The sequence below is a fragment of the Serinus canaria genome, chromosome 15 (genome assembly GCF_022539315.1).
Source record: "Serinus canaria isolate serCan28SL12 chromosome 15, serCan2020, whole genome shotgun sequence".
Classification (NCBI taxonomy): Eukaryota; Metazoa; Chordata; class Aves; order Passeriformes; family Fringillidae; genus Serinus; species Serinus canaria.
The window spans coordinates 9,530,660-9,558,370 of record NC_066329.1 but is presented as its reverse complement, the minus strand read 5'-3'; the positions used below and the strand labels follow the sequence as shown (position 1 = coordinate 9,558,370).

The following is a 27,711-nucleotide window of genomic DNA, read 5'->3' as shown; positions in this document are numbered from 1 at the left end:
GTAGGTAAATCTCTTACCAAAAAAAAAACCCCCAAAACGTGAATAGTGTCTAGTTTTTACTGGGGGGAAAAAAAAGAGAAGAAAATGTGGTCTGTGAAGAGGAACAGGATATTTTGGTGCATTATGGAAATGCCTCATAAAATCCTCAGCAGGTGGAAGCAGTAATGGGCTTAATACACCTGTGGGAGGTGAGGCAGGCTTGGGATCCTTTTTGTGCTGGAAATGAAGAGCTGGAATCAGAATCCTAAACCTTGGCAATTGGGGATGCTCACACAGGTTTATGCAGCCCGTGGTGGAACTCAGGTTGTTTCATGAGCCTTTTTACAAGTGTAATGAGACAAGTTTTTCTGATCTTTCTGTTTTTCTTTCCAGGATTTTTGCTCTTTAAAGACTATTGCATGAATGAGATCGATGAAGCTGTCCCTCAGCTGAAGTTCTATGAGGAGGTAAGTGCTGGTGATGGAGGTTTGGGGCTGTGCAGGGAGTGAGGCTGTCCTGCTCCATCAGGGAATGCTGACAGGGAAGGAGAGGGAGATTGAAGCAGTGTGGACTGGTAGAAGAGGATCTGGGATGAAGTTGCTGATGTTGGGGGGACACTGAAACCCTTCAGATTCTTCCCCAGCAAAGGCAGCAGGGGGGGATTGTGGAGGGATGAGGGGTGGGAGCTGCTCAGATGTTTCAGGAGCTGCTGTGGCAGAGGGGACACGAGAGGTGGCTTCAGATGGATGAGTTGTGTCCCTTGTCAGGAGATACCCAGTGAAGGAGCTGGCAGGCACTGTGCAGGGCACATCCCAAAGGATCAATAATTCCAAGGAATGCCCTGGTCCTCCCCAGCTTCTGCTGCTGCAGGGTCTGAGCTCCATGGCTCCATTCGTTCATCCATTTCCTGTTACATTTGTGACACTGAATAAAGCCCCAGTGAAATAAATTTACTGAATAAAGCCCCAGTGAATCCTGTCCCAGGTGCTGATTTCAGGGCAGACCTGCCCATGCCTGATGCTCAGGGTTAATTAGAGCTGGAATAGCCTTGGCTGCTTCTCTCTTAACTGAGAATTTAACTTTTTTCTTGCTATCATGGTATCAGTTTGGAGATCAGTTCTCAGCAAGATTCCATTCCCCCACTCAGATCAGATACCTGCTGTCAATAAAGAATCTTTTTCTATCATTTCCATCTCTTTATACACTGAAGATATCACTGTCAGAAGTAATCAGAAAAGGCCTGTTGTACCAGATTATTTAGCAGGATATTTTTGGCTGCCTCTTTATCTCTGAAACAATTCAAAATTGTATTTTTAGGTTATTAGCAAAATGTTGCCTCAAAAGAATTTCAGTGCTTTGTCATGTACTTCTGGAAAAATCCCATTAAAGATATTTAAAGAGAGGTTCATTGTGTTTTCCTCTGTGACATACCGGATCCAGGAGCTTTTCCTTTTTTTTTATATATTTGATTTACTTGCTGCATTTATTACACATAGAATAATCTGAGTGCATTGCTACATTAAAAATTGCTTGATGTAGAAGAGCTCTGTACTCCAGGGATTTCATATCACTGCAGCTGGAGTCACGATCAGGCATTTAACAGCATGAGTGATTCATCCCCATCGGTTGCAGAAGGAAAAGAAAAGAAATTAAAAAGAAAAAGGGGGGAAAATGGGAAAAAAAAAAAGGAAAAAAGAGCTTCTAAATACTTGAAAACAAATGCATTCTGATCCCAGTTTTTGAGGAGATCCTTTTGGTCTCTGGGGGATTCTGCTGAAACCCCTGAACACTGACTGGGGTGTTGGGTCCTTCAGCAACCAAAATTGAGGGATAGGAGGTTGTGCTCAAATAAGACAATCAGATATCCATCAGGCTTCCTCCTGTACTGCTAATTATTTTGTGTCATTGCATTAATTAAAAGTGTTTCTTGGGCAAAGACATTTTGAGTCATTTTAATTATAAATTGGTATCAAGGGGGAAGCAGCACAGATGGCAGATTGGGGTGGGACTGGTGCCTTATCATGTCAGCAAACACCAGCAGTACAGCTAGAAAGATACTGACTTTAATTAATGTTCCTCCTCCAGAGGTAGGTTGGTTCCAGTTTGTCTCTTGATAATTGGATTTGATGATCTTGGAGGTTTTTTTCCCAACCTAAGCAATGCTGGGATTGTGTGGCACAGAGCAGATCTGCTCACTGCCAGGGATCTGGATCCCAGGGCTTCACAAGCTGATGCTGGAAGGTCCAGGAAGTCAGTGCTGAGTCTTTCCCCTTGCATGTTTTTTTACATGTTGTCACTTCTGGAAGAGCTCCTTCCCTAAAAATGCTCCAGAGGACCCTTGGACTGGGTGAACTTTTTGTTCTGGAACTGGTTGTCAGGTTTTGTTCTGTAAATGAACTGTCTGGGGTTGCTGTTGTTTCACCTGGAACACACTGATCTCCTACAGCACACCTGAGGAAACTTGATGTATTTTGTAAAACTGTCTTTTAGCCACCTTTAGGGTTCAAATCCACAGTGTAGCTGAACATTTTGAAATGTGCTTTATATTCTTTCTTGGACATCTGTTCCTGGTGTGCTGTGACCGTGATTGCAGGGGTCTTAGGATGAGGGAAGAGATGAGAATCTTGACTCCATGTTTCAGAAGGCTTGATTTATTATTTTATGATATATATTATATTAAAACTAATCTAAAAGAATAGAAGAAAGGATTTCATCAGAAGGCTTGCTAAGAATAGAAAAGGAAGGAATAACAAAGGCTTGGAATGACCGAAACAGTCTGAGACAGCTGGACTGGGGTTGGCCATTAATTAGAAACAACCACATGAGACCAGTCCCAGACCCACCTGTTGCATTCCACAGCAGCAGATAAGAATTGTTTACATTTTGTTCTTGAGGCCTCTCAGCTTCTCAGGAGGAAAAATCCTGAGGAAAGGATTTTTCATAAAACATTTCGGTCACAATGTTCTGTGACCAGGGAATTTTTGATTGGAAGGGCCCTCTCAGCCCATGGTGTCCCAACTGTTCACTCAGCACTGCCAAGGCCACCACTGAGCATGTCCCCAAGTGCCACATCCTGTTAAATCCCTGCAGGAATGGGGACTCCACCAAAGCCCTAGAGCACCTGTACCAGAGCTGAAAAATTCCAATATTAAAGGGAAATCCCAGCCGTAACTGTGCTGTCTCAGGTGATTTTTCATCATTAAAGAAAACAATGAAACAAAACTTCAGCCCAAGCCCTGTTTTGACCCAAGGAGTGAGAAATCACGAGGGAATGTGTGGTGTGTGCTTGTGCTGCAGATCAAGGAGTACGAGAAGCTGGACTCGGAGGAGGAGCGGCTGTCGCGGAGCCGGCAGATCTACGACACCTACATCATGAAGGAGCTGCTCTCCTGTTCCCACGTGGGTATCCTGCCCTTTCCCCCCTGCCTGGCAGCAGCAACATCTGCATTTCCCTTTGAAATCCAGGATCTGGGTTTGGCCAAATTCAGAATGTTGTTTTTTTTAATTTTTATTTTTTTTTTATTGGGGTGTAAAGGTTGGTGGCGTGCTGCAATTTTCATTAAACTCAGTGGCAAGCAAAGGAAGTATCAGGAGATTTTTCTGGTTTATGTTTCTTTAGATTGTTTCCAAAAGGATGAAATAAATGCAGGGTGTGTGTGTAGAGATGTGGCTAAAGTCATTGAAAAGACACATTTTCTCTAGCTGAAGTTTGGGCCCATTGATCTGTTCTTAGCAGTTTCATGTGCTCTCATTTGAAAGAAGGATTTGCAGGGTGTTGTATCCTGGTGGTATCATGCTTTGGGTGGAGGGTTTAAGCTTTTATATTTTTCTTATTTCTCCCAAAATGCATTATTTTGTTAGTAAAAAGTTCATGTCTGCTTCTGGAGCTGTGTCTGTAAATGGGATTTTTTGTGGATTTGTTAAAGGAGGATCATCACCCCCTTTGATTTTTACCTTCCTCCTCCTCATCTTCCCCTCTCCCGCTTTTCTGCTTCAGAATAATCCTGTTACTGGATCATTCTGCACATTTCACACAAAATTCACTGGAATATACCTGTGGGAGGCCCTATTGATTCCCCTTGGGGTTGGTGTTTCCATGTGGGGAAAAGAACAACAGTGCTCTGACCTGAAATGAAGCTCCTGACAGTTCCAACTGTTTGAAATCTTCCTTTTTCTTTTCCAAAAGCCTTTCTCAAAACAAGCTGTAGATCATGTACAAACACATTTAGCCAAGAAACAAGTGCCAGCCAGCCTTTTCCAGGTGAGCTTTCACAGTCTGAACATTCAGCTTCTCTGACAGAAAGTGACTTTTTAGATACTCTTTAAAGAGACTGAATAAATGGGACTTGTACATATTCTGTGCTGTAAGTGGGATTGAAGTGCTTTTCCAAGTCAAAATTACAATTTACTCTTGTTATCTATAATATTTTCAAGCACATTTAGAAAAGCAAACTATACCTTGGTGTGTGAATAAAAGAGTTTTTATAGTTGTGTAATTTTGAGCCATTAAATGATTTAGAGTAAATCACTTTCCATCAGGAAGATGCTCATCCTGTCAGGGTGAACTGAGCTGCAACAGTGGAGAAATAGTCTTATCCATCATGGGGGTGTTTGTAAGCTTAAATGTCTTTTATCTGAATCTGATGTATTTTTATGTGCTGAAAAAATCGTGGAGGTTGCCCCTGCCTGTTGTCTGTTGTGCTCCTGAGCTGTTCTGGCTGTTGCCATGAGCTGGAAATTGGTGATTGCAGTGCTGGGCCCTGACACACCCAGGGGAGGGATTTCCCTGGAAAAAGTCACCTGTGATTTCAAGGTGCTGATCTCTCAGCAAGGACAGAGAGGAGAGAGGCACCACAGAGATGAGGGAGCAGCTCTGGGAAGTTTGGATTCCACAATTTATTGGTTAAATGCATTTGAAAGAAGAATTTTTTGCCCCCCACACCCCTTCAGGTTTTCTAGCTGATGAAAATATTTTGTGTTTGACTTCAAGGTACCTGCTCAGATTTCTAAAGCCAAATAAAGCTAAAATGCTTTTTTGGGGCTTCTTTAGGACAATGCAGGAGCTGTGTAGGGCCAAGGAGAGTTCTCTGTATTGGATGGGATTGAGAAAAAGCCATTTATTGTCTGCTTAAATACTAATTGTGTTTCCTCACCCTTTTTAGCCATATATAGAAGAAATTTGTGATAGTCTCCGAGGAAAAATATTTCAAAAATTTATGGAAAGGTATGAACATGGAATATTACCCGAATTATCTGCCTGCTGTAGTGGCAAGCCAGGTCCTTTCAGTACTGCTGTAAATAAGGCTAAAAATGTGTATTAATGCATGATCAATCAATTTAACCCAGCTTTGTGGGGTATCCTGATCAGAGTCAGGATGGATGAGTGGAACAGCTGAAAAACTGAGGGATTTCTCAGTCAGGGCATGCAGAAGTTGGAGTTTGGGCTAAGAAAAGGCAGAACTGGTGTTTTGGGGATGTTCTGTGTAATAAAGAATTGAAGGCACAATTCTGGCTCAGCAGAGCAGCCCTTTCCTGCTCCTGTGGCTGGCTCTGCAAAGCTCAGCACACCCAAATCCATTTTCTAAACTGGTTTGGTGCCATTCCATGATAATTATAAAAATGCCTCCATAAAGCTGTTTTTTTCTTACTTTGAAAATAAATACTTAATTATTCATGTAGGAATAAGCAACTATTTTATTGTTTTTTCCCAAAGCCTGTGGTATTGCTGATGCCTTCCCTATTTTAAGACAAAAATGAGTTTAAAATGTTCCTTGGAGTATAGGGAGGTTCGTTAACATAAATCGAGCTGCCTGTGGTTTTTTTTTTTTTTTTAATAATTATCTTTCTCTTGATGTAATTTAAATGTTTGTTAGTTCCAAACATAGTTGTTTAAAAATTGAAGACCATCTTTGACTGGTTGAAAACCATGCAACAGAGCTGTGGGGACACAGTGAGCACTTCCAGGGATAAGGTTATCTGCTCTCTTTCTCTCCCAAGGATGTAGAACATGGAGTGTGCTCTGCCTAGGAATTGTTTTTCTTGGTGGGGGTAAGATTACAGTTGGTGAAAGGAAGGCTGTCATTTATTAAATACCACCCCACGCCCTAGCTCAGACTAGATTTTAAATATCAGAGTCTTGACATTTCCTGTAATACTCTACACAATAGTCTCAGACAACTTTTAAACTTTTTTTTTTTTCTTTTGCAGTGACAAGTTTACTAGATTTTGTCAATGGAAAAATGTAGAGCTAAATATTCATGTAAGTACTCACAAGTATATTTATCTTGTCAGAGGCTGATACAGGAAAGAGAAATGTTCAGTTTTGAATCCTGCTCTGCAAAGGCCTCATTAAGGAGGGTGGTGGATGTCACTGCTCTGCTATTCTTAGGCACAGCCCTGATGATTCCTGTCTGGACGTCCCCTCTGCCTTCCTCAGCTAATAGAATTTTGATTTTTTTTTTAATGGCTGAAAGAGCTGAAGTGCCAGAATTTCTCAATCCCTGTCCACGTCCCTTTCCCACTCCAGTCTGTGATCCCAGCACCCTCTGAGCCCCTTCCCTCAGCCTCAGCTTTTGTCCCTCTGCACTTCTGTGTGACAACATAGGCTGCAAAAATAACCCTGAGAAAGACTGGCAGATTTTGGGAACAACAGCCTCATTCCCCTTGGTGCTACTTCACACTGTAGTGCTTCCAAGTACATGGAAATATCAGCAATAAGGGGCTCCTTTTCCAGCACAGTAAATGCTGTTGGGTTACAGCTGAGGATCTCAACACATTCATGGATCATTTAGATGTTTTCACAGTAAGTTTTTTTTTAATGCTGGAAAAATGAAGGTTTTGTTTTGTTGTTTCTGTTTCCACTTGCAGCTGACCATGAATGATTTTAGTGTACATAGAATAATAGGAAGAGGGGGATTTGGTGAAGTGTATGGCTGCAGGAAAGCAGACACTGGAAAAATGTGAGTATCACCCCCTCTGTGGCAGAGGTGGTTGTAAACTCTGGACTAGGGAGGAAATCCTTCCAATCATTTCTCAGGAAATCACTGGGAAGCAGCATCACATTGCTGTCAGGTTCTTTGTGATGAAGAATTCTGGTTCCTGGCTCACTGCAGGCTCAGTGGATGCTGTCCCATGCCATGCAGGGGCTCAGTGTCACACAGCTCCTGGGCACATGGAAATGTCCTGTCAGAACCAGTGGGAGATGCACAAGTGGTAAAATCAGGTGTGTGCTCCAACAGTTCCCTGGATCAGAGGATATTCCTGTGGAGCCCACTGCTCAGGTGTCACCTGCTCCAGGTGGAGCTGGGGGTGCTGTCCCCAAATCTGGGCAGTCAGGGCTGTGCCAGAGCCCATTCCCAGTGTGCTCCTCCCAGTTTGGGGAATTGCATCAGTGTGGTGAGAGCAGAGATCCCTGCTGTCATCTGGAAGGGAATATCCCACTGCTGGACTTGTGCTTCCCAGAGCTCTCAGTGGGAGCTCCAGGGTCAGCTCTGGGTGGTTTTTATTCTTTTTGTGATCTTACCATTCACACACCTCCCCTGATCATCAGATTTCTATTTCCAGGCATCATTGTCCCATTGTGTTCTGGTGTGAACATCTGGGCATGGATTTAACCTGTTGTTGTCAATATTAATCCATTTCTTTATTTACACCCCAGCTTTTCATCTTGCTTTTTGCTCCTAACAATTTTAGTCCACAGCCCATCCTTAAACATTTCCCTTCCAAGTGAGCAGGGCATGTGTCAGGTGCCCTGTGTCTGGCTCCTCTGGCATTAAAGTGTGCCTGACATCCTTGACAATAATAAACTTCTGACTCTTTAACAAGTGGAAGACATCTTAATGTTGCTATTATTATATTCAGTATTTCTGCAGTGACTTCAAGTATTTATATTAATACTCTTACTCACAACGCTGGCTTTATTCTTGCTTTGGTACTTTTTGTCCATGTACAGTTCATTCAGTTGTCCATGTACAAAAATAAACATTTTATTTAGCTTGAGGCACGCTCAGCAGGCAGTTCTCAGAGTCCCAGCCATCTCCATGTCTGAGCTGGGCTCTGGCAGGAGGTGGATAAACCCTTGGGAAGTGAGAAGGACAGGAAAAGTGAAGCAAAGGACAGGTTTTATTAGGTATAAATAGAGCAAAGGGAAGCAAAATGTGAGAAAACCAACCTTCTTTTTTAAATTTGAAGCAAAACTTAAGGTGAGGTTCAGCTTGTGGGTAGAGGTTTGGTCTAGATCCAAACCTGTGTGCCCATCCCTAACCCAGCTCCCATCCTCTCTAGGCTGCCTCTGCTGCACCTAGAGCCTGCAGACTTGATCTGGGACAGATTCCCAGAGAAGCTGTGGCTGTTCCATCCCTGGAAGTGTCCAAGGCCAGGTTGGATGGGGCTTGGAGCAGCCTGGGATGGTGGAAGGTGTCCCTGCCCCTGGATTTAAGGTCCTTCCCATCCAAACCATTCTGTGATTTCCATCAGCCTTGAACACCCCCAGTGCCTCTCTCTGGTCAGGGCAGGGTCAGGGGTTATTTTTACTCACCCTTCACAGACTCCTCAGCAGGAACACATGATTATATTCCCAGTCTGGAAACTTAAAATTCACCCTCACTCCCCCACTCCCAACACATTGATGTCAGGAATGACGTGGCTGTTTTTGGCAACTGGAGCTCCCAAAAGCTGAAGCCCTGGGGCTGGATGGGGATGGGATTGAAACACTGCTGTGATGTGGTGATGTCCTAAAAATCCAGGAGTGCCCTAGGAGTCTTCTGTGGAGGAGCACACATGTCCTTCTCACTGATGTCTATTAATGAACTCACCAACAGCTTGGAAAAATACCCAGCCTGGATCGTATCCTCCTGTGGTTGGTGGTTGTTAGGGTAACATCCTTTGTGAGCAAAATTTTATTAATTTGTGTAGCACAGATGGTAGAAGACTAAAAAAGCTTTCTTGTGTGTATCTGACTTTTTCTGAGTAGAAAGAAAATTAAGGGGAAAAAAAAAATAAATATAAAACTCAGCGTGTGTTCAAGATATTGCTTTCCTGATAGAGTTGAAACTGTTGGAATTAAATGGTACCATAACAGAATTTCTGTTATTTAATTCCTAAGGCAGATCCTTGCTTGTAGGTATGAGAAAATGAATATATGTTGTGTAATTCCTATCTCACTGCGATGGTTTGGACATGGAATTATTTGTTAAAGCGCATTTCTCTGTCAGGAGGCTTCTGCTGGAAATGTGTTAATTCTGGGAGATTTTGGAGGTTTTTTGTTTAGCCTGAAATGATGTTTTTTTTTTAGTCCTGGGTTTAAGTCTTTCAAGAGCTTGCTTACAGGATCCTGTGAATGTGCATGGCCTGGCTGCCCGTGAATAGTCCTGACAGAGGAGATTTTTGGTGCTTTTTTCTGAATGTGGTTTTTTTTTTTTTTCTTTTTTCAGGTATGCAATGAAATGTTTAGATAAGAAGAGAATCAAGATGAAGCAAGGTGAAACATTAGCCTTAAATGAAAGAATTATGCTGTCTCTTGTCAGTACAGGAGTAAGTATGACTATGTTATTCCTTCTTCCTTCCATATAATGTAAAAGCTGTTCCATATAATGCATATTCCATCAATTGCCTTGTGTGACATGCAAAAATGAACCCCCACTGGAGCCTCCCCCTGATTCTTGCAATGTGTCTGAAATGAGAAGGGGAAACCAAACTTGCTTGATCAGTTTGGGTCCTACAGAATGAGCATTTTTGCTGCAGAGGCTTGAGGGAGTGCTCATTTCTGAGGTAATTCATCCTCCCACCCTCCTGACGTTTTAAATATCCTTTTTTAAGTATTTTTCTTTGAAACTTTTCCAAAACACGATTCTGTCTTGTAAAAAAGGTTTCTTTTTTCTTTTTGTAGAGTTAGATAGTACTTTGGTGGGATCTAAAGTGCTCCTGCAAACAAAACTCCAGTTCATCTTCCCTCTCCTGTTAGTCCCATATCCAATTTTTCCCTTTTTGTCTTCTGTGTAGCTGAGTCAAGGTGTACCAAGCCATCTGTTCTGTTTATAAATTGGATTAAAATGAGATTTAAATTGGAAACCATCACTGGTGTGTGCAAAAAGCCAGCACCTGCCTGGAGGTCACTGGGAGGTGGCTGAGGTGTGTTGGGCTCAGAGGATTCCAGGCAGGAAGGGAGGTGGCTCTGCCCTCCTTGCAGTGACACCGTGGTTGCCATGGCTACGGGTGATGCTGGCAGGAAGGTTCACTTCCCTCACCTTGTGGAGCATGAATTAAACACTGAGTGTGGGAGCACAGCCCCTGTGCCCACAGGCAGGGGAGGGATGAGGGTGAGGAGGGAACCACCATTGAGTGTGGTTTTGTACCAGAGCTGTGCAAAGAGCCGCATTCCCTGCATGGACCAGAGCAAACTTTGTTCTGTGACCCCAGGGCTGTGTCCCCAGGGATCAGGGGATCTTCTCTGTGGGACTGACCTTGAAAATCCTCAAATCCAGGCATTACCCCCACACTGCCATGGCCACCAAGGAGAGCTTAGAGCTTCTTCCAGTTCCTAAAGGGGCTCCAGGAGAGCTGGAGAGGGTCTTTGGACAAGGGGGATTGGCTTCCCATTGCCAGAGGGCAGGGTTAGATGGGATATTGGGAAGGAATTATTCCCAGTGAGGGTGGAATTATTCCCAGGGTGCCCAGAGAAGCTGTGGCTGCCCCATCCCTGAAGTGTCCAAGGTTGGACAGGGCTTGGAGCACCCTGGGACAGTGGAAGGTGTCATTGCCTTGCAGGGATGGGACTGGATGGACTTGAAGGTCCCTTCCAACCCACACCATTCTGGGATCTGGGATTTATCCCTTCAGGCTTTTTGATCAAGTTACCAGAGATAAATTGTGGTCTGTCCACGTGTGTCAGGATTCCTGAACACCAGTGGGGAGTGGGTCTGTAGTAGGGACTGGACAAGAAATCAAGGCTAATGAGTAATAATTGTCCCATTAACTTTGCTTTGTGATTCTGTGGCTCCAGCACTGAATGTGAATTTGCATGTCTAGAGAGTCCAAGAGGAAATAGTTCAGGAGCTGCTGGTGGAAGCAGTTTTCTCCCAGGCCAGCACACAGTGAGGCTTTAAGCAGGGGCAGCAGCAGGAGGAAACATTTGTTTCTTTTGTAAAGGATTATCAGCTCGTTGGAGTGACATTTCTTTCAGATTCTCAGAAATCTGAAGGACTTTGAAGAGAGGTTTTGTCCAAAGTGCTGCTCATTCAGATCAGGTACACCTGGGCAGGAGAGGCTGGAGCACTTGGAATATGCAGAATGAGATAGGTGAGAAGGTGCTGGAATAAGAGAATTCCTTCAGTCCCTGAACAGGAGCTGGGAGGCTGCAGTGGCTCCTGGTGTGCCCAGGGACAGTTCTGCACTGCCCAGAGCAGAATGGAACTGGGAAATCCATCACAGCACAATTAGTCATTTAACTGGGAATCCAGATGTCTGTGCAGAATGCATAATAACAGCTGTGCAGATGACACAGCTGGCTGTGTAATCAGTCCTGTTAATCCACCTCAAGCTCTGGAGTCAGTCATGGCTGTGTGGTGGGAGCACCTTTCCACAGCCACATTTCCAGTGGGTTCAGCAGTACAGCAGGCACCTCTGCAGAGCATCTGGAGCCTCTTGGATGGCCCTGGTGGCACCAAGCTCTGGGCTCTGCAGGGCTCAGTCTCCGTTGGTGCCTTTGCTGTGTCACTGTGGTGTAACGGGGACAAACTGTCACTGAGCTTTGGGTTTCCTCTCCTGCAAGACACAGGCCCCATCTTCCCCTCCCACAGAGCCCTCCAGGCTGGAAAGGCATTGTGAAATCCTTGGGAGGTCACAGAGTAGGGAGAAGATTTTACTTTCTGTTAAAAAGAAAAATACATTTCCATTTCTGTAGTAGCCAACATTTGCCTGATTTCTGTTGAAGAACTGGAATGTGGAAATCACCAAGGAGGTGATGGACCCTGTGGAACCAGCCAGTGCCAAGGTGCTTGTGGAAGGAATGGTGATTCCATGAATCTTTTCCTGAGTCAGGAGGGGATCATTCCATCTGTGTTGCAAGACTGGGGCCGTGCAGGGCTGTGCCTCCTCTCTGTTGTGGCTCCCAGTTTTTTCTTTCTGAAAAAACCTCAGCAGTTCAGCTGCCTTACCCAGATCTCCTTGAGGTGATTTGTTGATGGCTGCATTCAAGATTTCCTCCAAGGGATGAGAAATATAATCCCAGAATATCCTCAGCTGGAGGGCCCTGCTCAGGACACCCCAGGAGATCAATAATCTGTTTTTTTTTTGGAGCAGAACAAGCTCTTGGTTGGTTTTCATGTGTTTCAAGCAGTGACACATCTTTAGGTGACATGTCAGGACAGAGCTGCCCTCCAGTTAAACTGGGACACAGCTGCTCTGTGCTCTGCACACCTTTGTCCCCTGTTTGCTGTCACTTGGTGCCCCAAAGCCCAGTGCTTGGCTTTCAGGGAAGAGTCAAACCCAAAGGTTTCCTCCTAAAGCACTTTTTAGTGTGCTAATGTCTTTAAAATATCACATTTCTACTTTTATTTTATGGTTGCTGTAATTTTTTTTCCTTCCACATGATTTATTGCCACAAATTTGACTTCAGCAGTTCTCTGGATTCAATCCAGGATTGTTTGGATGTAAGGAACTCTTTCCAAACTGGTCTTAATTCACACATTAATGTCATTATGTTGCTTATTTTCATCAGAGCAGAAAGTTGACTGCAATGAGGAATTGCTCTCCTGGGAAATTGGTTTTATTGCTTTACGTGTTCTTCAAAAAAATAACTGTAGGGTGTTTTTTTTTAAATTTATTTTTATGCTGTAGAAGACTCTTTTGCTGGGGTTTTTGTCTCAGGAAAATACTGCAGTACAGTTTTTCTCTCTGTTAAGCAAGGAGAGGGTAGTGATGAAATCAGGAATGCTTGCACAAAAATGAGTTATGCATCACATTTACACTTCCAGATAACTTCTATTTTTAAAATCCATAAAAATATAAGCAAGCTATCTTCTGGTGTAGAAAAACCTTTTTATTTGTCTATGTGTGGTGTTTAAATTCTACCACTAAATCCTTCTGGGTAATTAGATTGCTCTGAAATTTTAGGAGCCCTGCTTGGGGACACTTCTGAATTACCCAGTCGATGCAGGAAATTAAATTAATAATTCTGCTAAAGCTGATGTTGTGAAGTTAAGTGGCAGCTACAATAATCCCCAACACAGAGTTCATTACCAGAGGTGGTATCTTGTGTTAGACACCACATCAGGCTCCTTATTTTTAGGGCCATTTAGGAATTTGGCTTTTTTCCTGGATGCTCTGCAGGTGTTTCACACCCATCCCTCCCCTCTGCAAGGGAGCAAAACACAAAGTGCAGTTGGCTTGGAGAGGGGCAGGATGTTCCCCTGGTGTGGCATTCTCATTCTCTGAAAAATCCCTGAAAATTCCCAGGATTTTTCTCCTGGGAAGCTGAAAAGCCTCAGAGAAAAGGGAAACAATTCTTATCTCATTTGATTCTCCTGTGTTTTACTTGTCTGGGATGTGTTTGGAGGTTGTTTATCCACAGGTGATTATTTCACTCTTTGGTCAGTCAGGGCCAAGTTGTGTCAGGACTGCAAAGAGTCACAAATTCTCATTATTATAATTTTAGCATTCTGTGAGTATCCTTTCTGAATTCTTTAGTGTAGTTTAGTGTAGCATTCTTTAATATAATATAGATCATAAAATACTAAATTTTTTTAGTATTAGCCTTCTGAGAACATGGAGTCAGATTCATCATTCCTTCCCTCATTGGGACACCCTGCAAATAAAATACCCTGGCACTGTGGGGATCCCTGAAATATCAATTATATATATGTATATACATAAATTATATATATTAAGATATAAACATATTTATAAATAGAAATATTTATAAATTTATAAAGATTTAGAAAGATAAAGAAACCTTTCTCTCTCAGCCCATGGAAGGATGGAGGGGCTCTGAAGTGTCCCTGTCCCTCCCTTTCCTCTCTGCCCAAGGCCGCCGTGTTTTGCTGTTTCTAAATTGGGAAGGGAGCAAGTTCCTGTCAGAGATTCCCAGAGCTTTCCCTGCTCCATCCTGCAGCTCCAGGACATTGTTGGAGTCACGTGAGGCTCTGCTTCCTGCAGGGTGTCCTGGGCTGCTCTGCCTTTGGGATCAAATGTGGGATGGGGCAGCCCAGCCCAGCCTGGCCTCGAGCACGGCCATTCCCAAAGGGATCACTGCAGAGCCACCAAACAGCCCTGCTTTGGTACCACAGGGTGTCCCTGCCCATGGCAGGGGCTTGGGATGAGATGAGCTTTAAGGTCCTTCCCAAGCCAAAGCATTCCATGGTTCCATCCCATACAGCTTTGGAGAAGAAGTTGAGGAGGTGACAGCCACCCCCTGGTCATTAGCCAAGAGCCTCCTGGCTTGTGTCAGCAATAGTGTGGCCAGCAGGACCAAAGCAGGTCCATTCTTCATGGGAAGGGTTCTCCAGGCCTGGCACAGCTGCCCAGGGCAGTGGTGGAGTCACATCCCAGGAGGGATTTAACAGATGTGTGGATGTGGTATTGTAAATGCAGATCCGCCAGCGAGGGGAGGGAATGATGCATCTGACTCCATGTTCTCAGAAGGCAAATTTATTACTTTATTATACTATATTATGTTAAAGAATACTATGTATACTATACTAAAGAATACAGAAAGGATACTTACTGAATGCTAAAAATGTAATAATGAAAACTCGTGAGTCTTTTCAGAGTCCCAACAAAACAACTCACAGCAGGATCCCATGAAACAATCTCCAAACACATTCCTCATAAACACAACACAGGAGAAGCAAATGAAATAAGGTTTGTTTTGCTTTTCTCTGAGGTCTCTCTCTTGCTGCCTTTCAGCTTCCCAGGAGAAAAACCCTGGGCAAAGGAATTTTTTCGGAGAATGTGAATGCCACAGATGTGGCACTTGGGTTAGTGGTGGCCTTGGCTGAATCCCTCAGTCTCACAGGGGTTTTCCATCCTCAGCAATTCCATAATTCTGAATTGGCCCTTGTATCCAGCACAGGCCTGGTGCAGAGGAAGCTCTGCCAGCTGCTGCCATGGGGTTTTGAAAGTGTACCAGCCATGGAGGTACCAGCACACAAGCAGACCTTGGGAACAAAGATGTGTTTTTCCAGTGGAATTTTTTACAGCTGCTTGTCTTAAACATGGGGTGAATTGAGGTTCAGGTGCATCAGGAGGTGAGGTGAAACCCATCCCTGCCCTGGCTGCTCTGCTCTCACCTCCTAAACCTGCTCCCACAGCCCTTGTGTTGTGGGTTTTGCAGGATCTGGATGTTGCTGTAGCTGTAACGCTCCAGAATCCCAGCTCCTGCCTGGTGTGTTCACATTCCTTCAATCCTCTGTTGGAAATGCTGCTGGGGGGACAAACACCTTCAGTGTCACCTGGGCAGGGCCCTCACAGGGGGACAGGGGTTACCAGTGAAGCTGAATTTCAGGAGAGAACCTGGGAATACTGGCAAATAGCACAGGAAAAATACCAGATGTATTTTTAGCTTCCCTAAGTCACACTTTGCTTTTTGCCCAAGGTGAACCTCTTTGCTCTTGCCTTGCAGGACTGTCCTTTTATAGTCTGTATGACCTATGCCTTCCACACCCCTGACAAGCTCTGCTTCATTCTGGACCTCATGAATGGTAAGCAAGCCTTGTTCAGATGATGATGATGATGATGATGTTACAGAAATTTTGGCAGGAGGATTGCTGAGATGGTTGGTCCCTCAAGCCTGGGCTGCTCTGTGAGCTGATTTATTCTGCTCTCCACAAACCAATGTGTGGTACAGCCTTTGCTTGTGTGGAAACCCTCTGCTGGTTAGTCACTGAATGCAAATGTTTACGAAATAAATGCATTTTAAAATGGAGTTTCAGACTGATCAAATCTCTGTATGAACTTTCTCAGCTGTTTTGTCACCACACAGATTTGCAGAGGGTGGGGCTGTGTGATCTCCAGGTAATAAGAACCTACAAAAGCTGAGCTGTTCCCCCACAGTGTCACCCTGTCTGCCCGCAGGGTAAGATTTTACTGTTCCCTTAATTACATCTCAATTCTCATTTCAGGAGGAGATTTGCACTACCACCTCTCCCAGCACGGAGTGTTTTCTGAAAAAGAGATGAGGTTTTATGCTACTGAAATCATCCTGGGCTTAGAGCACATGCACAATCGCTTCGTGGTGTACAGAGACCTGAAGGTAATGCTTGGTGGGTGCCTGGATCCACCCAGCCCCTCAGAAAACTTCCATGGATTACCCCTCCTGAAACCTTTCCTTAGCAGGATTATTTCTTAATCTGCCTGATTTTTATACTGAGGTTTTAAAGTCCTTCTAATCTGTGCCATTATCCAGTTTAACCAGCCTGGGAGAGGCTTCCTGGGGGTCACAGTAAATCCTGTGAAGTGTTACTGAGCTCCCTGATGGGAATGATTTAGGGGGTGTACTGTATTTCTGGGAGCCCTGTGTGATGGGGGACAACAGCAGGAGAGGGGCTGGGGGTTTTCACTGATACTTGGGAAGTAGAGGACAGGTCCCAGAGAAGAGTCCCTGGACCAAGTGGCAGCACAAGGGGATGAAAGTCTGCCCAGAGACTGGGAATAAAAGGTGTAAGAGCCACACACAGACCCTGCTGTGAAGAAAACCAAAAGCAACTTGAGGCCAGAATGGATTATTCATTTCTTACCTGCTTTGTGTTCAAACCTTGCCTGGTTATTCCCTTCTGTTATTCAGTATTTCATAACCTGTGGAGTTGATGGTAGTGCTCTGTGAGAACGTGGATTTTTATCTAGGAAGTGCCTGGTATATTGATGTTAAATGAAAGAAGGCAATTACCAATTACCAGGGAGTATTGATGTTTGAGTTGCTGTGCTGGGAGATTTGCAGTTGTCAGCTGGGGAATACCAAGCACTCACCTCCTTCTGTTGGTTTCCAGCCTGCAAATATCCTGCTGGATGAACATGGGCACGTGAGGATATCAGACCTTGGGCTGGCTTGTGACTTCTCCAAAAAGAAGCCACATGCCAGTGTGTAAGTATTCTGTCTGAGAGCTCTGCTGCACACACTGGTAGTGCTAAATCCATCCTGAATTTGTCTTTATAACTTTGCCTGAAGGGGAGGAATGACACTTGTGTGGCCCAGGCTTGCTGAGCTGGTGGCTCTAATGAGGTTTTTTGGGCTCCTGTCCCTGTTTTCCTGCACAGTTGTAGCAGCTGATGTGTAGGCATGGCTGGGAGATGACACATTATTTCAGGATGATTCACTGCTCAGAGAAGAACCTGACTGAGTTAAAGTACCAGATTGCTTTAATTGTCCCAACCTGGTAATTAAATATTCCCAAACTGACTAAAATCCTGGATTTATTGTGTCTTTTTCTTTCTGGATCCTCATGGAACTGGAGGAAATTTTGTTCCTCTCTGCCTCTCACCATCAGGATTTAACTGGGATCTGAATTCCTGGAGCTGGGTGTGGATTCACATCTTACCTGGCACGTTTCATTCTTAGCTCCTCAATTGACCTGATTTAGTCTTGGAATTTATGCAAGAAGGGAAACTCCAGCCTGTCACACCTTAAGAGATTTGCAATTCAGTAGCTTCTTGAAAAAAGTCCACATGTTTTGAGTATGTCAAGGGTAAAAGCAATACCTGGTGGCTGCTTCTCATGGTGCCCAGGGGTGACTTCAGGAGTGTCCTGTGCTCATAGAGGTGACACATAAAACCCATTGGAAGCAAAATAAAATGGTCCAAATGAATTCTTTCCAAACTGGGCTGTCCTATTGAGAGAATATTGATTTTTAATGATTTTTTTTCCCAGTGATAATGTTGGATGTAATGAATGCTTTGTGCTGTTGTGCTCTGCAGAGGAACCCACGGGTACATGGCCCCCGAGGTGCTGCAGAAGGGCACAGCCTACGACAGCAGTGCTGACTGGTTCTCCCTGGGCTGCATGCTCTTCAAGCTGCTGAGGGGGTGAGTGGGGCTCCTGCCTTGCCTTTGGGAGCCTGGTGGCCTCTGTGGGTGTCCCTTGGAATAGCAGGACATGGTGTGTCACAGGTTGGCTGAAGTGATCCCTCGGTGCTGGCCCATGTGTGACAAACCAGGCTTTTTCTTCCAAAGCAAACCTGTAGCAGCTACAGGTGTGGGACAGGAGGAAGGCAGGTTCTCTATCTGCTCCTTGAAATGCTGCAGACAGCAGTTTGCTCCTCTCTGGCAGTGTTTTAAATGTGTGGCTCCTTGGAGTGTTCTAAGCAGCCCTGTTAAATCGTGGGCTTTGTGTTGAGACCTGGTGTTGTGAAGTCCTTGGCTGCACTGGTCCCTTTTTGGGTGCTACTCAGCCTTCCCTCCTGCAGGGTTTGGGCCAGGTACAAGGTGTGGATCCTTCCATTTGCTGAATCTGGCCTGTCACCTTACCAGTGTCCAAAGGTACATGATAATTGCAGCTTTGTCAGCAATTACCTCCTCATTAAACTCAGAATAGATTAATGCCATGGGATTTATCTGAGCAGTCAGCAAGCACTGATGGGCAAGTGCTTGTTGAAAATGGCATCCTCAGTGTTAATGGCAAACCAGAAGAAATCTGAGGCTTTTCACAGTGTTTCTCTGTAAAGATTGATCATTAGGTCATCCTGTGTCCTCACACATAATTAATTATAAGCTTTTATCTCCATGCAGACATTGTACAAAGGAAGGTCAGTGTGTGACTTGTGAATTGAACTCTAGAACTGTATCAATTTAACATTAATTGTGCACAAAGCAGACTGTGTAAGGGTGCAAATAAAGAAAGAAGTGGTGTTTAAATTGCCAGTCTTTGGGCTGTGAGTGTCCCTGGCAGAGATGTTTAGGGTGGTATCAGTGCTCAGCCAGAAGCCAGAGCATTATTCACGGTGAACTCTCATTCCTCATCTGTTCTGGAGCCAATTAAACACATCCCAAAACAAGGGCTGGGCACATGGTGCCATTTCTTGGTATTTGGTAAATTTAGTCTGGCACAGAATCTGCCCATAAGTCTCCAGTGAATCATTTTCTTCCCTGATCTTCTCAGAGCCTTCTTGTCAGAGTACATGAGGCTGTGTGGGAACCATTTACCTGTCATGCTGAAAAGAGAAAAATTGAAGTCCTGGTCCATCCATTGCATTCATCAATCAGAACATTTTTGAGAATAAAAGGAAAATAGCTTGGGAGTAGCAGGTCTCCAGTTGAAGCATGCTGGTACACTCTGCCATGTGGTAAGCCAGAATGCTTTAGAATAGCTAATTAATGGAATTGATAAGTGAGTAACATTTTGATTGTGAAAAACATCATCCTCTCAAGGTTTTAAAGAAAAGAAGCAGGGAATATATCCTAAATATAATCAAAATATCTCTTACTACAATACTGCTGCTTTCACGAAGGACTGTGTGATAAATCTCTAATGGGTCACAGTCTTCCATAGCTTAGAGGAAAATTCAAATTCAAGCTAGAATTATAAAGCAGGAAAGGGATGAAGGTGATAATTTACAAGATACCATCAGATATCTTCCCAGTGGCTGATGCTGTGGGATCTGTGATCTCTTATCTCTTTACTCTCCATGATGGGGAATGATGAGTTCAGTGGGTCGTGCTCACCTTCCCTATAGAAATCCTTGGATTTAAATCCCTGTGGGTGATGGCTGCTCAGGTTTCTTTGTTAGCTGAAAACTGTTCGGGTTTTGGGAGATAGATGTAATTGGTGAGGCATTTGAAGCACATCTTTAAGGCCAGATCACTGTTGAAGAATTACCCAACTTTCTGTTCACCTTCCTGTGGATCAGGTTGCTCTGCAGGACAGGAGTGATGAGGGGAAAGGATGGGACTAACAGGATGCTCCACTCTTTCCTGGCATTGCCACAGCTGAAATACCCTGATATGCTGAGGCTTGGCATTTATTTATTAGCATTCTTTTTCTCCTTTCCACAGGCACAGCCCTTTCAGGCAGCACAAAACCAAAGATAAGCACGAGATCGACCGGATGACGCTCACCGTGGTAAGGGCTCAGTGACATCCCCGTGTTCCCTGAGCTCCCATTCCCTCTAAAACTGGAACTGCTCTCCCTGAGAGCTCTAGCTGCACGTGGGAGAGCTGTTTCCAAACAGCAGAGACAAGAAGGCAGAGCACACCTCTCCATCATGGAGCATCTCTTTGTGTTTCCTTTCTCCACAGAACGTGGAGCTCCCGGATTCCTTTTCCCCGGAGCTGAAGTCCCTTCTGGAAGGGCTCCTGCAGAGGGATGTGAGCAAGAGGCTTGGATGCCAAGGAAGAAGGTAGGTGTTGTCTTCTCCTTGGACCTCTGCCTTGAAAAATTTCCACTTCTCTGTCAATGAGTGAATTCATTTCAAGTAAAAATCTGCTTCCTGTTGTGAGGATTTTAATTTTGGAAAGAGAACATTACAAAGTGGTGCTGCATGGAATTACATTTCAGATTCCTTCGGTTTGGACATGTTTTTTTGGACAATTTCTGTCCTTAAAGCCTTTCCCTGAGTTCCCTGCAGTCATGCTTGCATTGGGTGGTGTTCCTGCTTCTCATCCCTCGGTTGTTTTTCTGGTTTTGCCTGATCTGTTTTGGCATGAAATCAGATGACTTGACTCAGACATACTGATAGGGAAAATTTATTGCTTATATTGTATCTGTAATGATAGGAGCATATTACAAAAAAAAAAAAAAAACAATCCAAAAAACAATCCCAAAACCACCAAGCAAAATCTGGGAATATTGCTGGTGCTGCCTTTGTCACTTGATTTTTCTGAGGAAAAGAGCTTTTGTTTTGTTTCTTGACTACAAAACACTCCTTGCTCCTGCCAGGCTCACCTTGCTTGTAGCTGTTCATGAAATTATCTCCTGCTTCAAAAGCCCAGTGTGAGAGTGACAGAGAAAAGGAGAGGAGTAAACAACTGTTGAGAAACCATAGGGATGTGTGATAACAGGTAGATGGTCACACCTGAGCCTGGGGCTGCCTCCAGTTCCAGTGGGAGATTCAGAGGGTTTTTGTTTTGTAGCCCTCTTTGGTAATGACCTGAGATTGCTTTTCCTTGGGAGATAACAGGAGTAGTTGATTTTTTCTCATAAAATTTGTATAATGTGGAGTAATCTGGTTATTTACAGACAGTGGTTGGGATCTGACCCAGAGCAGTGGCTGGGATCTGACCTGGATCCATGTCTGGGATCTGCCCCAGATCTTTGTTTGGGATCTGACACAGATCAGTGTTGGGATCTGACACAGATCAGTGTTGGGATCTGACACAGATCAGTGTTGGGATGTGACACAGATTCCTGTTTGGGATCTGACCCAGAGCAGTGGCTGGGATCTGACAACAGAGGAACTTTGTTTGCTGTTGGAAATGATGGACTGCCATCAGGAGTTCTTGCCTGCCAGCCCTAGAGCACTGTTCCAAGTGTTTCCACCTGAAAATCTTCTCTCCTGTTGTTTACTGAGGAATTCTTTTCTTTTTTTTTTCTTGCAAAAAAGAGCGTTTCCCTGATGTTCTCAAGTGATAGCAATGTGACCTTTGAGAGCTTTGTATTCCTTGAATACACTTGAAAAGCTCCTTCCTTTGTTGACTTGAGTCACTTCTGTTTTGCAGCGCACAAGAAGTAAAGGAACATCCTTTCTTCAAAGGCATTGATTGGCAGCAAGTCTATTTACAGAAGGTAAAGGATAAAGACAGTAATTTAACTGACTTGGTAAAGCAATAAAAGGAAAATAAACCCAAACAGGTACTGAACAGAAACCTTGAGGGTCGCAGTGCCCAGCAGAGTGCTCACTCACACAAATTCAGGGAGGGTTGTTGAGGAATATTCATTACTACAGATCTTCCTGATTATTAGGAGTAAATAATAACATTTCCAGGCTCAAATGACTGCATGTTTCCTTTGCTGTCTCTAAACTGGGGAGTTTTATCCCCAGATTTTTGAAGGAGCTCTAATTAAAAGAAGTGCCAGAAATTTTGCACTGAGGTTTAATTCCAAGGGGGGCACTCTGGCACGGTCAGGTGTAATCTGTGCAAAAAAGACCAAAGTTGTGCATGACTACAGCATGGAATTAAATAATACCCATTAATTTGTCTTTAATGATGCTGATTTCCATTTCTAGTACCCTCCCCCCCTGATTCCTCCCCGGGGAGAAGTCAATGCAGCAGATGCTTTTGATATTGGCTCCTTTGATGAAGAGGACACTAAAGGCATTAAGGTACCCAACTCTCAGTGCTGGAGGGTGGCACTGGGGCTGCTGTGCTTGGCTTTCCATGTGTGTGTGGCATTCCTTTGCTTCAGGGCTCTGGATGTGCAAGGAATTCCTTCAGGCTGGGAGAATCAATCCAGGCTGGCACCTTGGGCTGGTTCCCCTGTTTGTTGTTGCTTTCCAACTCCTTAAGTTTTTAGTTTAACTGAAATCTACTTTCTTACCAAAAGCTTTATGTGGCATAGGAAATGTTTCAAATGGTCAGGAAAGAATTGGGAGAGCCTCAGTTTTTCAGTTTTTATGGTTTGTGTGTTTAAAAGGTGGGATTTATTTCTGGTAGCTTGGAGAAATGGAGCTAAACCTTATTTTAATAGTTGAGTGGTCAGAGAGTGCCAGGGAAAACTCTTAAAAATGACCAACTGTGTTAATAATAGCAATGTCATAAGTGAGAAGAGTGGTAAAAGAAATTTTCAGGTTCTGATATTATCCAAAATGTGATGAAAATAATATAAATTATATTCAAAAAGAGAGAAGTGAGAGCTGCTGGCCCCTTTGGTCCTCACATGAAGGGGGTGACCCCCCTGTGAATTCCTCCACTCTCTGAAGTTTCTCTGGGATTTTGGGCCAGCAGGGTTTGGGTCAGTGCCCTTCATGTTTTCATCACCCATTTCTGCAGTGCAACAGACCTCATTCTTGTTCTTACAGAAGTGAGTCAGGAGGGAAACTAATTGTTCTAAACTTCATAAGGAAGAAACCCCATTAAGCACTCACTGAGCCTAAAAGGGAGCTCATCTGTCAGTGTCACCTGCTGTGGTGACAGAAGCTGGCACAGAAAAGTGCAGGGAGCCCAGGATGTTCTTTATCCCAGAAAATTCCACATCTTCAGCATCAATGTTAGCCTGGCAGGATTCCAGTCTCCTGTAATTCTGCAGCGCCAGGACCCAGAGGAACATTTTGCAAGGAGGAAACCAGGGAGTCTTTTTATTCCTTGAGGGGCTCAGAGATTGTCAGTGTCATGATTCCTGTCATGGAATGTGAATCCACCAGCAGGTCAGTGCTGTGTCATCTCCAGTTTGATTTCAGAATCTCATAGCTCAGGCTGCCCAGGGGATAAATTTACCCTTGGGGGTGAGTCAGGGAGGGACAGCACAGCCCCCCTGGGTGTCACAGGCTTCCAGAGGGGACAGGAGGATTCCTGCCTGAGTCAGCTGCCAGTGAGGTGCCAGGAGCCCTCTGTGCCCTGGGCACCACAGTGTGAACCCCTTGCTCTCCTCCCTGCTCCCTGGGGTTGTGTTTATCCTGCAGAGAGTCCTGTGGCCCCCAGAAGAGCTCATGAGCTTTGGGGTTAGGAGGGGGAGCCCTCAGGGGGTGCCTGTGGCTGTTCCCCCTCCCTTGGGTTCCACAGGGAGATCTCCTGGGTGTGTATTTTCCTGCTGGGATGTAGCATGGATCTCTGAAAAGGAGGAGAATATCAGTTCCAGGAGTGTCTGGCCTGGCTGCAGCAGGAGAATTAAGCTGTTCCTGCAGCTGTTGGTGCTGCATCCACACAGCTTTAGTCTCCTCCAGAGATGGGCATTCCACCACTGCCCTGCTCAGTGCTGGGAAACCCTTTTGGTGAAGGATTTTTTTTTCCTGATTTTCTTCAGTGCAATTCAGTTTAAGTACTCAAAGGATTAGTGGAGAAAAGAATCCTTATACCAGTAAAATTGAGATCTGCAGCACATGCTGATGAATTCTGAGGGTTAATTATTGAGAATATAAAGCCAAGCTGTGGAAGCATGGAAGGCATTGCTGTAGAAAAGGTACCTTTGCACTTACTCATGGAGTTTTTGGGCTGGGGAAGTTTTTGTGCAACAAAATTAAGAATACTGCTGCTTACAGTGGAGTAGTTATTTAAATATCTAGAGAGCATTATGGGGCAGTGTTGAGTGAGGATTTTGGAGCTATCAAACCAAACAAGTTTTGAGCAGGTGGCCTGTTCTCTGCACATAAATTAATATCTTTGCTTAAATTAGTGTCTGTGCTTCTCTTGCTTGCATCTGTTTGTTTTGTGAAGGTTTGAGTTCAATCCATCGTGTAAAATAATACTGTTGCATGGGTAACTATTAACTGTTGGGGATAAGAGTAGTGAAAGTTATTAAAATGTTGGGTTTTTTGTTGTTTTTCTCTTGCAAGTTGCTTGATAGTGACCAGGAGTTATATAAGAACTTCCCTCTGGTAATATCGGAGCGTTGGCAGCAAGAAGTAGCAGAAACTGTTTATGATGCAGTAAATGCAGACACAGATAAAATTGAGGCCAGAAAAAGGGCTAAAAATAAGCAGCTTGGCCACGAGGAAGGTAATCTGTCCTTACACTTCTCTCATCTTTTGCTGCTAGGTAGTAATTCCTGGGTTTGGAGTTCTCCCACTGCTGTCATTCCCAGGAATCGTTAGGATTTGTTTAATTGCTGTCATGTTGCTTAAGATGTTTCCTAATGTTTTGAAATGCTGAATGATGACATCAGGCTTTGGAAAGAGATTCATGGAATCATAGAGGCCTGGAATGGTCTGGGTTGGAAAGGATCTTAAAGCCCATCTTAAAGCCATGGGCAGGGACACCTCCCACTGTCCCAGGTTGCTCCAAGCCCTGTCCAGCCTGGCCTTGGACACTGCAGGGATGGGGCAGCCCCAGCTTCTCTGGGCACCCTGTGCCAGGGCCTCCCCACCTTCCCAGGCTGTGGGGTTTGATTTCCTGCCCAGGAGCTGGGAAGGGCCCCAGTTTTGAGTTTTGCACAGCAAACTGCAGCTTGCACGGGGGCGTCGCATCAAACCCCCAAACTTTGGAGAGTGCTTTTAAAACTTCCTACGGTGAGACACTTCTTTAAGAGCCAAGTCCTGTCCTCGTCCCCTGCTCTGCAGCCACAGCAGCTGTGCAGTTAGGGCAGAGCTGGGGCTGTGAGTGTGATCTGAGCCTGCTGAGGGCGCGGCAGGTCCGGGGCTCCATCCCCTTGGCACAGGGCTCTCTCAGAATGCTTTCAGCTGCACCTCTGGCACTTTGCTAACATCTCCTCTTGGTTTAGATTATGCCCTGGGGAAGGACTGTATCATGCATGGGTACATGCTCAAGCTGGGGAACCCCTTCCTGACTCAGTGGCAGCGGCGTTACTTTTACCTCTTCCCCAACCGGCTGGAGTGGAGAGGAGAAGGAGAGTCCCGGGTGAGTGAGGGGCCCTGGGAGCTCTGCTGGAAGGCAGGTGGAGCTGGGACACACCTGGAGAGCCCAGGAGCTCTGCTGGGGAAGGAGTTTTCTCTGAGTAAAAGCCCATTTGAGTATCTCCTCTCCTGTCTCACTGTAGTTAACGCATGGCTTACGCTGCACACAGGAGACGTAAAGTTGACTTGAGAATCCTTTGTTTGTTTTGTTGTGTTTCTGAAGGATTTTGGTAGTTGATGGTGTTGTTTTTCATTTAGGACCTCTGGACTATTTATACAAAAAAACACAAACTGGTAAGGTGACAAATGCTATAGCATTTTGTTTCCAAGAAAATGCTATAGTGGCTGTAGTGTAGCCCAGCTGTGCTCATGTGCAGGGCAGATAATTTGTCTATTTAAATTAAGGAAGTTTGGAATTTAAGACATTGTGTGCTCTGCAGTCCATAGGGAGAGTTTTCCTGCACACTGCTGTGTATGTTCTCTTTGTAAGTATTCAGTGCTGAAATATTCCCTTTCAGCTCTTTGAAGTAGTGAAATTGCCTTTTTTTTTTGGTAATAACAGTAATGCTTGAAAAATGTATCAAATTATATGCAACTCTTGAGGGAAAATAGTTAGTATTCTGTTTGCAGACACACCTATTTGTAGATTCTTATTTCATGCTGTCATTACTGGCTTTTAGAACTGATATTTTGTTGTCACTGCTGAAGCAACCAAGCCCCTTGTAAATCTCTCTCTTACCTTACTATCTATCTTTAGTTCATGACCCAGCCTTCAGAAATAAATGTTTGTATAATCACATTTAATGTTCATCACTTAATTCATGTGGATAGCCCAGGAAAATGAGATAGTGGCTTTATTTGATGGACAACAGCATTTTTTTCAATTAATTCTCTGCTCTTTTGCAAATGCTGCAGCAAAACCTGCTGACAATGGAACAAATAGTATCTGTTGAAGAAACACAAATTAAAGATAAGAAATGCATCTTACTGAGAATTAAAGGAGGAAAACAGTTTGTCCTACAGTGTGAGGTAAGACTTGATTTTTTGATAACTTGATCAGATTGTTTTGCATATGATAAACAATTGACAAGTTTTTCAGCTCATCCTCTTGCATGTTAACTAAGGCACTTGGTGAAGCAGAGCTGAAGTGTTCATCACTCTTGAGTTCTGAAAGCAGGAAACCTGCAGCTTGTCGTGGATTTCAGTGGTATTTGGGACAAAATGAGTTGGGTTTATTAAATAGCTGAAAACTCCCAAACTTCTCAAGCTCCAAGGGCCTCGTTGGCTCATGTCTCCCTGTGAGGAGCTGCTGGAGCTCATGTGTGGAAGGGGGGAGTGCTCAAATCCTCAAAACATTGTACCAGCTTTCATTGGAGTGATGGAGGATTGCACCTGGGCAATACCCAAAGTTGCTCATCCCTTTGGAAAATTAAAATATCTTCCCCAAAGTGCTGTCTGACAGAGAATATCGTAGATATTTTTGCCGCTTTTGACGAAGGAGAGGAATGATGAGGAGGACTCCACTGATATCAGAAGGTTAATTAAATTACTTTATTGCACTATATTATTCTATACTATATTACACTATATTACATTACATCTAAACTGAATCTGCCAAGCACTCAACTGCACTCGCCTGCACAGCATCTCGTCACTGTCAGCCCACAGTCCCGACACACACACCTGTGTTAGGAAAATTAATCCCCAAACACCAGAGGTTTATATCCAAAAAGGAAACAGAGGAGTCCTCTCTGGCTTTATTGAATAAAGGGAGAGGCCATGGGGCATCCCCTGGGATCTCTCCAATTTTTGGAGGATGCAGCCGCCTTTTATCCCAATTTCCCGGCCACATTTCCCCTCTCTCTTTCCCCATTGGCTCAGGTACTTCAGAGGTTCAGACTTCCCAGAACACCTGATCCCAAAGATTTCCCTCTAATATATAACCCTCCCTTTTAACTTTTAATTCTTACAGAATTTAGGGGTTTTTCTTCCCCATTGTTTCTTTCACCTTTCAATGCCTAATTTCATTGATCAGCAAACCTCAAGTTTATTTGTAAAAGCAAATATCTTTTTCCATTCATCAATCAGTGGAATCCTTCCCATTGTTTCTTTTATCTCCCAGTGCTGGTTTTATCTCCCAGCAGCTTGTTTGTAAAGACAAATCCACCATTCCTCTTACCTGGATTCAATTGGTCAGTGAATCAAAACACACCAGAATCTAATTATCAGTTCTCTTCAGGTAAACACCCTTCCATAATGCATTCCACTTGTGAACAACACAGGAGCAGCAAATGACATAAGAATT

General features: G+C 44.2%; 1 protein-coding gene across 1 annotated transcript in view; it reads left to right on the top strand.

The window, feature by feature from the left end:
- GRK3 (G protein-coupled receptor kinase 3) overlaps positions 1-27,711 on the top strand; it is a 61,045-nt gene that overhangs the window by 27,235 nt on the left and 6,099 nt on the right. Inside the window, exons 3-20 of the mRNA XM_050980513.1 lie at positions 373-446; positions 3,277-3,378; positions 4,166-4,240; positions 5,142-5,203; positions 6,187-6,238; positions 6,847-6,938; positions 9,411-9,510; positions 15,596-15,674; positions 16,095-16,225; positions 16,959-17,053; positions 17,884-17,991; positions 19,957-20,023; positions 20,200-20,300; positions 21,619-21,685; positions 22,128-22,223; positions 24,390-24,552; positions 25,274-25,410; positions 26,322-26,435. Of these exons, the coding sequence (XP_050836470.1) occupies positions 373-446; positions 3,277-3,378; positions 4,166-4,240; positions 5,142-5,203; positions 6,187-6,238; positions 6,847-6,938; positions 9,411-9,510; positions 15,596-15,674; positions 16,095-16,225; positions 16,959-17,053; positions 17,884-17,991; positions 19,957-20,023; positions 20,200-20,300; positions 21,619-21,685; positions 22,128-22,223; positions 24,390-24,552; positions 25,274-25,410; positions 26,322-26,435 (1,715 nt within the window). The remainder of the gene's footprint in view (positions 1-372; positions 447-3,276; positions 3,379-4,165; positions 4,241-5,141; positions 5,204-6,186; positions 6,239-6,846; positions 6,939-9,410; positions 9,511-15,595; positions 15,675-16,094; positions 16,226-16,958; positions 17,054-17,883; positions 17,992-19,956; positions 20,024-20,199; positions 20,301-21,618; positions 21,686-22,127; positions 22,224-24,389; positions 24,553-25,273; positions 25,411-26,321; positions 26,436-27,711) is intronic.